Genomic DNA, 11,742 nt, shown 5'->3' with positions numbered 1-11,742 from the left:
GCTTCGCAATGCCTCAAAGAACAGCTGAAAAGGCCGCAGTCACACTCCGTTCTAAAGCTAAAATGGGAATTAATGGGTCTGACAGAAACTATTTAAACCACTGCAGTTACCTGAGGAGAGAATACCAATTAAAACAACTATAAAAGAGAGTCCAGTTTCGTGTAACAGAAAATGACTCTTTTATTTATTTTCACCTCATATTAACTCCCTCTAAAGAGCTTTGTGTTTACACAAGTGTAGTTTACCTTTGATTTTATTCTCACTGCTTTGTTATTACAGCTGGATGTGTTTTTAATAAAGCAAAGAGGCTTTGCCCTTGTCCTTGACCTCTGCTTTGGTCTGGGTTTGTGTCGCTGCGTCTCGACCTAAAGACAGACACAAACCTTTGTGGTCACTTCCACCTGTAAATTAAAGCGCACTGATTTTTTCATATTTTCTGCATCATTTAAGAGGTAAATAAGGTCCTTGGAGTGGGTGAGTGATAGGTGTGAGTGTGAAATCGTCCTGTGTGTGTGTGTGACATTGTACGTAGGTGTGGGTGACTGGATGAGTGTGTGAGACCCTGATCAGAATGGAGAGGTTACAGAAGATGAATGGATAAATGATATGTGTCACATTACTCAATAGTAATCATAAGAAATACATACATGAGAAATTATAGTTGTATAGGGTGACCAGATCTGAGATGGTGAAAAAGAGGACACGACTACTGACGTGCAGACTGACCAATTAAATGTTTACAGAGAAGGTTATCGACCAATAACGGTAGCTCTACAGTCAGACCGTCCAATCCGAAGATTTTAGGCTACTTCACCACGCCCCCTTCTCACTCAAGCGAACCAATCGGAGTAGGGAAGGGGGCGGGACTAGTTTGTGAACGAAACTTCTCGAAGTTCTATGTAAGCTCTAGAAAAACAAAATGGCGGACGTTTGGGAAATCCCGCCCGGACATTTGTTTAAGTCTAAAAAAAGAGGACATGTCCGGGTAAAAGAGGACGTCTGGTCACCCTATAGTTGCATAATAATGAAGCAAGTTTGCACCAGTCACATGATCCGAATGGTTTAGTGTTTATTCTCCAGTCACAAAGTACGCATCCTAGAAAAGTACTAAGGCTGATTACAGTACTGGCTTTATCTCTGTGGCACAACAGCCAGATTACGTCGGTGTAAATACAGACCAGCGCACACTCTCAGAAAGCCATTAAAAAACAAAATGACAAAAGTCAAGACAAAAAAAAAACATTTGGAGCATTGACCTAAACGTACGCTAGGAGGATTTTTACTTTCTAAAATTAGAAACGATGCATTGCACCCATGATGCCGTGGTACAGTGTGTTGGTTTGCAATAATAATGATAGGAAATTCCCTGTGCACTTTGTTTAATATGAGCTTATTTTCACGGTCATGTTAAAACCTGGTATTTGTCCATTTGCCGTTTTTAATCTTTTGTGCACTTGAAACATTTTAAACAATTGTATCTCTGCATTGTGTAAAACGTTTACGATAAATGGACCAAAACATCTGGTCCACAATGACTACTAAGAGGATGAATTACTTCCACAACAGTTAATGTAAGAATAAAGAGCATGTGTTTTTTAAATGTTATCACAATCAACATGTTTAAAAAAAAAACACCCAGAAAGAACATTTTTTTAAACAGGGACTTGCATAAATTAAAAATGTCCTACTTACGAACTCAAATTTGAATTTAAATTGAAATTGATCATAATAAATCAAGTGATCAGCTAATTCCACTGTTGAATGAACTCTCCACCAGATCACGCACTGGTCACGCTGCTCACGTCAAGCGCTACGGCCCAAAGAAACAATTCTTGAAGAATAAAATTCTAGTAGTGCAACACATTCACAGACCTCCAACATCTGTTAGAGTTATGTTAGTAAGAGAAAGTATAACATACACCTAAAGCTGGACACAACCAGATATCTCATTTTCTCATTAACTATCTCATTAACAATGAAAACATACAGCAGTTTCGCTTTGTCACAAAGTAACAAATGTTAAGCCCTTGTCTTTAAGACTAAACTGAAAGTGGAAACAGTGGCAACACAGTAAAGACCCACTTTAACACTCTTAAGTCTCTTAATAACTCAATATTAATATCTGCTCTATTATAGGGTGACCAGATCTGGGGGAGGGGCTCTCACCCCTCGCTTACGTTTCGGCATGAGCTTTGCCTGACGTAAACAAGGACTACTGACGTGCAGACTGACCAATTAAATGTTTACAGAGAAGGTTATCGACCAATAACGGTAGCTCTACAGTCAGACCGTCCAATCCGAAGATTTAAGGCTACTTCACCACGCCCCCTTCTCACTCAAGTGAACCAATCGGAGTAGGGGAGGGCGGGGCTAGTTTGTGAACGAGCGCTTCTTGAAGTTCTATGTAAGCTCTAGAAAAACAAAATGGCGGACGTTTGTGAAATTCCACCTAAAGTCTAAAAAAGAGGATATGTCCAGGTAAAAGAGGACGTCTGGTCACCCTACTGTATCACCACAAGCCCCATATCCTAATCTGTGACTGGCGATGGGAAAGAAAATGGCTGAATCTCAAATGCATAATGACTTTAACAAGCATGAAATGTCCAGGAAATAACCTAACATGATCAAATGTTTGCAGACACCTGCTTATCCTTCATTTCTTCCCGAATGAAGTGTATCAACTTGTAGTTTGCCAAACCTTGCTGCACCTCAACAGCCTCTAATCGTCTGCCTTTGGATTGCAAAGAACATTTCTATGAGAATTTCAGGGCATTCAGCCAAAACAGCATTAGTGAGCTCATCTAAGAGGTACTGAATGGTGCTCCATCACTCAAGAGAACACATTCCACCGCTCCACAGCCCAGTGCCGGAAGCTTTCTACTCCTCTAGCCAATGCTTCACATAAAGCATGGCGATGTCAGTCTTATTTACTGCTGCTTCAGAGCATCGCATATTTATTACATTCATACACAGCAGTAGTGAGCCATTTGAGATTCAGTCATAGTTATGACGAAGAGTAAATGTCATACCGAGCAGAAAACAATAAAAACAAAAACTTGTATTTAGAGTGAAAATAATACAGTGTATAACCATGATGCACCACAGCTAAGGCCTCGCTAAAGAAGATATTAATACATTGGATTTGAGTTATGAGAATAACTGCAATTTGATGATACATTGGCAAGGTATACTCTTGTTACACAACACTGATTATTCATACTGTACCTTGTGATGTTAGCTATGATCCCAGCTGTAAATATTCCTAAAGTACAGTAAACAAGACGTTGATCTCTTCCGCTTTCCTCAACACTGACCTTTAAATGGCACAAAACTTTTGTTTATTATATGTAAATATGCGTATCATATGAGCACTGACGGCTTTTTTGTTTTACAGTAAGAACAAAGGTGACCTGAGTCATATTCACACACTGGGATTATTTTCTCTTTTGTTTTCTCTTGATCTGATGTTTAGGGACAAACCCACATCCCTGTTAAGTGCTAGGCAATGAAGAGGAAGCTTATCTTCCGTCTAAGACGCCTCTGCCAGCTCTGACTCGTACCCAACAGCATTAAAAAACGGTGCGAGGTTTGAAATATGGGTGTTTGTTGAAGTTTAAGCATTCCACCACCAAGCAAAGCAGCCTTCCTCTTCCTTTTCAAGCCCTAAAACGTACTGAACTTGCAGTGAAGGTAAGCACTGTAGTACCTAATTCACCTGTCAGTTATCGCACTCTGAGAAACAAGGCCATCATTATCAGCTTTTCACAGCATACGTATATCCACAATAAAGCATGCTGCATGATTCTGTAACTGCTTTCCTGAACTGAGCCAAAGACTGGGTGTTGGAGTCTTGTTGTGGCATATGATGCAACATCATCTCAGGTCCATGTCGTTCTGTCAAAGTTTTATAAGATCAGTTCATGGTAACGTTGTGCAAATAAGCTCCCAAAACTAGATCACGGCAGGATAAAATGTAAACTTTCAGTATTTCCTCATATTTCAATGTTGACCCTCAATTCCAAATTCCCAAAGTTTCCAAAGTGCAACTCTTCAAAAGGCCAAAGTGCAGGGATCTCTCCTCACTGCTGAGAGCACTGTCCCGGCTGCTCCTGCTCGGGGCTGTCCACCATTCCCTCCTTCTTCAGCTCTATCCCCACCTACAGGAAAACAGCAGACATGAGCCGAGGTCAGTTGTAATGGCAATCTGCTCCCACTAGAGGGAAACCCATTCAAAGGGCAAAATAACACAATGGCCATTAATGTGTCAGTACATATTTGATATCGACTGTTCCTGTTTTATTCAGTTCACTGAACTGATTTTTGAGATTACCTGACCCTTACTGAGGCAAGTGGGTAAATATTTGGGCATGTATTGGCCATTTGGCTTACACAATTCTTATTGGTTCATTGAGTGAATTAAATGGCATTCCTTATAATCATTGTTCTACTGTACAATGGAGTTTGACCTCTGCATTTAACACATCGATGGCAGTGAATACACACAGACACTCTCACAGTCGTGATTAGAGGTAGTGAGCACACACACCCAAGTAGCAAGCAGCCATCTTCTGCACCCTGATGAGCAGTTTGGGGGTTAGTTGCCTTGCTCAAGGGCTCTTCAGTCACGGACGTGGGGATCGAACCGTAAACCTTCCACGGCGGCCCTAATAGGCTTAACCAGTATCACCAAACAGTATGTCAATAGTATTTTGATTTTACGGTGAAATGTTGATTCAGTTTTAAAGCAAAGCGTATTCCGCCATTGAAAAGGTATTGAACCTAATCCCTCTGCAGCATGGCTCCTCTCTCAGGGTTTTAATCCCACTCAGATAAAGACCTCCACAACTCACATTGCCTCCATTTTTCATTACAAAATATCAACCTCATGCTCAAAGTGCTCTACTGTCTCCTCTCCCTAAGGCCTGCACTGGTCAAGTGAAATCTTGCTGGTTCTCCTGGTTGTCTTTAAAGCACTCCTGCAATGCGAGAGGGGAGGTGATTTCCTCTGTGGGGCTGATGAGAAGTAATGGGAGCAGATGCTTGTGTGAGACAGCTCCACCACCTTAATGACATGTTTGGATTGCAGCAGGGAAAACAGCTCTGGCAGCTGAGACAGCAGGTTGCTGAAGGGTGAAGTCTTGTCGTCCACTCACACTGTCAGACGGCTGATGAAGTTTAGCAGGAACTGCCCCATCCCCAAAGGCCACACAAATCACTCTAATGCAACCAAATGTGCACCAAAGGCAGCACCATCACAGGGTGTTTATTGCGTATTGGTGAATTTAAGGCCCACACACACACACCACACACACACACACACAGTACCTGGTAGGAATAATGTGCTCTGTAAGTGATCCACTTCTTGAGTTCAGTCCTGCCTTCCACAGACAGGGAGCGAACTGTGGCTTTAGAAGCAGAGGCAGCGGGCATCTCAAACTCCACCTCCACCTGACTCTGGAACTTCCTCGGCACCTCCCAGTCAGAGCCAAGCTCCAAACGGCAGAAGAAGGTGTGAGGGTGCCCCAGCGCTGTGAACACACAACAAACCACACCCAAGCTAAATCATGGCACGATTCTTCCCCTAGTAAATGAGCACAACAACTACAAATCGAGTTTGTCATAGGGAACCATCTTAAAGCCTGAATTTTGTTTGCTCTACTGTATGTTTTTATACAGTGTCCTAATTATTTAGGCATTTAAGAAGGTTTACACAATGCTAATGCAGTTAGCTACATTAGGCTAATTGCTTCAGTGCTATTCTAAAGTGAAGGACTTGCAAAAGTATATAAATAATCCCTTATTTTGACTGATCAATTACATTTGAGATAAGAAGGACTTGTCTGTTGCCAAGATATTTTACAAAAATCTAAATCAAAACACTTCAGAATCGCTTAGGAACCAGACCAGAGCCCTGCAAAGTGAGCTGTTCTCCCTGCTCTGCCATGCCAGATTCACCTCATCAGATAATTACCAAGCTCTTCACAAGCTGAATCAGGTTTGTTAGAGCAGAGAAGACTCAAACTGTGCACTGCAGGATTCCTCTGAGACGAGGACTGAGGAGCTCTGTGCTAAAAGGACTGTTAGAATGAGTGGGATCGCTGTAGTTCCAGGCCACGGCATGACGTTACAACAGTGGGCCAGCTTTTTCCCGGACACAGAGGAAGTGTGGCCTCGGCCTAAAAAATACACTCTCAACGGGAATTCTGTACCGCAACCCTTTTAAGCCTAAGACTAGGTTTGGTTTGTCTGGAAAACAACATGCTGAGATTCTAAATGAAGGGTTTTCTTAAAACACGATCAACAAAGGACAGATAACACCACAGACAGCTGTCAAATGTGTTCTAATGGAGCAAATGGCCTGTTGGTAACTGTGGGTCTTAGTTTGAGAGTGAAACTTAGGAGGGGGGTGGGTTGGGGGTTACACAAAAGGAAAAAGAAAGCCAATGAGTTTGTGACCTAATGAAGAATGACAGCTGGGGCTTTGTCCAACCAATCAGACATGTGCAGAGGAAACCCTGCTGATGAGCTGCTGAAAGGCCTAGGGCACAGCCATTCAAACAAAATACCAACACAGGGCAACTGAAAGCATGCACCAGGAGCAAAGAAAAGTTATCTACTCAATAACCAATGGTTTCCCAAGCTTTGGAATGTGCCCCCCCCCCTAAAAAGACAAAACAAAGGGCACAAATCCATAAAAGCAAAACCCCAAGGTTGGGATCTGTATCTGAAAAATGTGAAAGATTTCAGCTAGAAATGAGCCCTTTCAAATCTGTGAATAAAATATTATCCACTAGTCTACCACACTGCACAGCTTTGTCTATTCACGATGCATCTGGCAAAGTTGAATTACGTTATATGTGCACTTTGTTGAGGAATATAGCTCTATCATAATGGCATGGCTGTAATTTCTTTCACTAAATGGAATACAACATAGGGATTTAGACAAAGAATAGTTACACCACTTTACAGATATCGCCATGAAACTGGATAAAAGGCTGATGAAAAATACAGGCCTTGCATAAGCTGTCAGAATAACAAATGAAGCCATTACAAAGGGAAGGCATACCTTTATGCTTATTTAAATTACTATACAGCGTGGACAACGGATGTATTTGATGTAGCCTGTTATTAGCATAAGGGGCCTACATCTGACATAAAGGTAAAACTAAAATAAAAGACTTCAAGACTCAAAGTTACAATTCGTTTAAAATATGTACACAATATCAAAGAAGATATTTTCCATCAACACAAGGAGCCTGGAGTTGACAGCTTGTAGCATTAAGGGCATATAGCCCTCTCTTATTTCAGTAAGCTTGTAATCAGAGACAGAACACTGCAGCTGGCTGAAGAACCCTATCCCTCTACTTTCATGAATCTTCCACAAACCTCCCAAAAGGACAGTGGCATATGGTTTACATTGATTTCATGGACAATAAATTATCAAGTGTCCACTTGTGCCATGGAATGAAGGGGCAGTAAGTCATCCTGAAATATGTCCTTCCTATTGAAGGCAAAGATTACCATCCTATTAAAAGATGCAGTGTGTAAGATTTAGTGGCATCTACCGGTGTGGTATTATAAAAAAAAATTAATACACCTCCCTAACGCCTCCTTTTCTATGTTGCTTTTTTAGCACAGAAATGCAAAATGAAAAACAGGTCCAGGGACCTGGAGGTTGTGGGTTCGATTCCTTCTCCTGGTGACTGTCTGTGAGGAGTGTGGTGTGTTCTCTCTGTGTCTGTGTGGGTTTCTTCGGGTGACTGTCTGTGAGGAGTGTGGTGTGTTCTCCCTGTGTCTGTGTGGGTTTCCTCCGGGTGACTGTCTGTGAGGAGTGTGGTGTGTTCTCCCTGTGTCCGCGTGGGTTTCCTCCGGGTGACTGTCTGTGAGGAGTGTGGTGTGTTCTCCCTGTGTCCGCGTGGGTTTCCTCCGGGTGACTGTCTGTGAGGAGTGTGGTGTGTTCTCCCTGTGTCCGCGTGGGTTTTCTTCTGGGTGACTGTATGTGAGGAGTGTGGTGTGTTCTCCCTGTGTCTGCGTGGGTTCCCTCCGGGTGACTGTATGTGAGGAGTGTGGTGTGTTCTCCCCATGTCCGCGTGGGTTTCCTCCGGGTGACTGTCTGTGAGGAGTGTGGTGTGTTCTCTCTGTGTCTGCGTGGGTTTCCTCCGGGTGACTGTCTGTGAGGAGTGTGGTGTGTTCTCCCTGTGTCTGCGTGGGTTCCCTCCATGTGCTCCGGTTTCTCCCACGGTCCAAAAACACACGTTGGTAGGTGGATTGGCGACTCAAAAGTGTCCGTAGGTGTGAGTGTGTGAGTGAATGTGTGAGTTTCCCTCTGAAGCACTGGCGCCCCCTCCAGGGTGTATTCCCGCCTTGTGCCCAATGATTCCAGGTAGGCTCAGGACCCACCGCAACCCTGAACTGGATAAGCGCTTACAGATAATAAATGAATATTGTCACTGCCAAATAAAAACATGTGTATTCAAATTGGCAACTTTACAGGAGATGGAAAAAAATTCTAAATTCCTTTGTAATTCATTTGTCAATGAAAAACGATTTCATTCTAAGGCATTTTGGAACATTTTTACTGGTCCATTAATCATGGATTATTAACATAATAAAGGAGAGCTGCTGTGTTCAAATGTAAATGTAAAAACCACCAAATAAAATGGAGAAACGTTTAGTAACTGTACAATAGCAGTAACTACCTTCTAAATAACAAGCTGCCACAAAGGCATTTAGGCCTTACCTGAGTTCTTGTCTGGCAGACGGCTGATCCTCCACACCACGGATTTGAAGGCCTGTTCGTATTTAGCAGTGCCCAGTGTGACCCTCATGGCTGGTTCTGAGCCGGAGCTGCTAACAGAACCAAAGCTGGCGCCTTTATTGAAGCGAGCTTTCAGGGACTTCTCTCCTGTCACACTCTCTCTGCGGAAGTTCTTGGCCCATATATCAGGAATGGGATATCGGACAGCCACATTTTCGCATGGTATCAATGTCAGAGGGTCTCTGTTGGATGAGAAACCTGTTGACATCACCAGCCAGGACTGGAACTCCACCTCAGCGCCGCGGACACTAGCAACTGTTCTCAGGGTGAAGGGGAGCATCTTTTCCGCAAAGGCCGTCCGAAAACGCAGCAGCTCAAATCGCTGTCCAACCGGGGGTTCAAAGGCTATGACCCTGGATTCGTCAAATTCCGTCTGGTCTACGCAGTCATGCAGTCTACAGTCTCGCAAACGAATCCAGCGTGTAGTTGTATTTGGGATGATGTCATGCCGGGATACCACCTCTTTTCCTTTGACTTGGATGTCGTTGAGCCCGATGCGACATATGGGGGATCCTGTCAAAAAGGTGAGAACATTGACCTGGGTTGTTACCAGCTGCTCTAGAATACGGTTGTCACCTTTAGACAGAACGCCATAAAAACTGTCGGTCACTTCGACCTGAACCTCTTCCTCTGAGTAGGATACGGGTGAACTGACAGCGTCTGCATCCACAGATAACCCATGTAGCTTCTCCTGCAAAGTGTACCTGAAGCTCAGAAAGTCCTGGTAGTCAATAGTCCCAAGCTTTACAAGTTGCTCTTTCACAGGTATGTGAACTACGGTCACCTTGGGCTGTATCTTGCGCTTCTCTTTGTACACAACAAGGTCCAAGCTGAGCGTATGTACACGACCGTTCTCTTCATAATTCTGCAGCTTGTGTTCAGAAACCTCAAGTTGGGCGTTCAGCTGGATTTCCTTAAAGGGTTTCTCCAGGCCTTTCTCATAAAAGAGCTGCAGCTGATTGGCATCACTGAGCCTGACAAAGATTGGCCCCCAGTGCCGAGAGGACATGATGTTCTTCTTTTCTGGGATGCGCAGAAGCATGGGCCAGCCATTCTGGGGAGCCATGTGAGGTGGCTCATAAAGAGTTTCCTCCTCGTCCCCAGTGTCCACAGTGTCATCTGGTAAAGCAACACTTTCTATCTGGTCAGGGTCCGAGATCTGCATTTTTCTGAGCTGATCTAGGTCATCTCCAGGAGGTCCCGAGGGGAAAATGTCATGGCCACCGGCAGAGTCACTGTCAGAGGAGAAGAGGAGCAGAGATTCCCTTTTGATATCATCAGGCTGGGGGTCAAAAACAGGAGAACTCAAAGAGTGACTGTGAAGATTGTCAGAAGACTTTTGTTCGGTTTGGCTAAAGTAGGCACTGAATGGATTAATAGGGGAAGGTTGTACGTTTGAAATCTCCTCGTCAAGGAAGGGATTCTTCTTGCTGTAAGGAGTACTGCTGTTCAACAGTGGACTGTCTAAGGCAAACACAGGCTGTGTGCTATCTGGGGTTAAGTCTAGGATGTGTCTGTCTGCGCTCTGGCTCCGGACAGGTGAAATAATCAGGTTCCTGTTGGCATCTTGGAATGGAGGGTTGTAGAGGTTGTCGAGCTTCATACTGGATGCTTCTGAAATATGTCCGTCGTCATCTTCAAAAGTTACCCAGCTGGCGAAGCGGGTGGAGCTGCCGTAGAGTTGGCCATTTGTGCGCGAGCTGTTGGCTGTCCAGTTGAGCGTGTCCATGTTCATTGCTTCATCCTCTTGACAAACAGATGAATCTGCAACACATTTATAAAAGTTTTACAGCCTATGCACACCTTTCTTAATCTGTTTCCCAATCTTGGGCTCTCTAAGAGAACTTGTCTTAAGGTGTTGGGTTTCATCTTTCAGGAAGCATAAACAAGCCGACTGATAACTCCGGCTGTGCTGCTACACTCCTAAGTGTGTATTTGTTTCTCATCACTGAAACAACCCTAATGAGATACACAGTAACTGGACTAATGAGCAGAGCTAGCACAGGAGCTGAAAGGTATACTTTCTCCTGCTGAAAAAGCAGAGACCTTCAAAACACGGAACTGGCAAACGACACAAACAATTATTTATTAGTTTTGCAAAAGTTGCCAACATCTGTTAATGCACATTGTGGAAGCATTTCCAAGTTTGACACTTCAAACCATCCACCGCTTGTGTTCTTTTACTTTCTTTAGACCTTTGTCCCTCTTATTTATTCATAGCTTTATATTAACAAGATCCATTGATGGTTTTCTTGGGGGGAAAAAAAGCAAGTTTATTTATGAGAGCAAATCTAGACTAAAATATAATTTACTAGCAAAACATTTATCCGATTCTGGCAACAGAAACAACAGCACTGGAGGATACTGCTCGTTAGAGAACCATTATTAAACAGGCAACAGCACAGTTTAAAGTTATATACTGGATATTACTCTTAGTTACTCTTGAAACAAAGCATAGTACAGTGGAAACATGTACGAACATTCACTGATATCCATGATTATGAATGAGAAATGTTTGTGAAAACCTGATGGAAAAATGTTTACAAGTTTGATTAAGCCAGATAGATTAGATTAGATTAGATTAGATAGATAGATAGAAAGAGAGAAAGAAAGAGAAAGAAAGAGAGATAGAAAGAGAAAGAGAGAAAGAAAGAAAGAAAGAGAAAGAGAGATAGAGAGAAAGAAAGAAAGAGAAAGAGAGATAGAAAGAGAAAGAAAGAGAGATAGAAAGAGATAGATAAATAAAGAGAAAGAAAGAGAGATAGAAAGACATAGATAGATAAAGAGAAAGAAAGAGAGATACAAAGAGATAGATAAAGAGAAAGAGAGATAGAAACAGATAGATAGATAAAGAGAAAGAAAGAGATAGATAAAGAGAAAGAAAGAGAAAGAAAGAGATAGATAGATAAAGAGAAAGAGAAAGA

At 42.8% G+C, this 11,742-nt stretch overlaps 1 protein-coding gene across 4 annotated transcripts in view; it reads right to left on the bottom strand.

Moving 5' to 3' along the window:
* Positions 1 to 690: 690 nt before the first annotated feature.
* ston2 (stonin 2) overlaps positions 691 to 11,742 on the bottom strand; it is a 43,076-nt gene continuing 32,024 nt past the window's right edge. For 2 of the 4 annotated variants that reach the window (XM_066675693.1, XM_066675703.1), the window contains exons 5-7: positions 8,741 to 10,582; positions 5,326 to 5,528; positions 691 to 4,157 (exon numbers count right to left, since the gene is read on the bottom strand). In XM_066675693.1, the coding sequence (XP_066531790.1) occupies positions 4,080 to 4,157; positions 5,326 to 5,528; positions 8,741 to 10,582 (2,123 nt within the window). In that variant the 3' untranslated portion in view covers positions 691 to 4,079. The remainder of the gene's footprint in view (positions 4,158 to 5,325; positions 5,529 to 8,740; positions 10,583 to 11,742) is intronic. The other 2 variants (XM_066675709.1, XM_066675715.1) reach the window with 1 other exon arrangement.

This window comes from Hoplias malabaricus, chromosome 1 (genome assembly GCF_029633855.1).
Source record: "Hoplias malabaricus isolate fHopMal1 chromosome 1, fHopMal1.hap1, whole genome shotgun sequence".
In the NCBI taxonomy this organism is placed as follows: Eukaryota; Metazoa; Chordata; class Actinopteri; order Characiformes; family Erythrinidae; genus Hoplias; species Hoplias malabaricus.
This window is presented reverse-complemented; position numbering and strand designations above follow the sequence as displayed.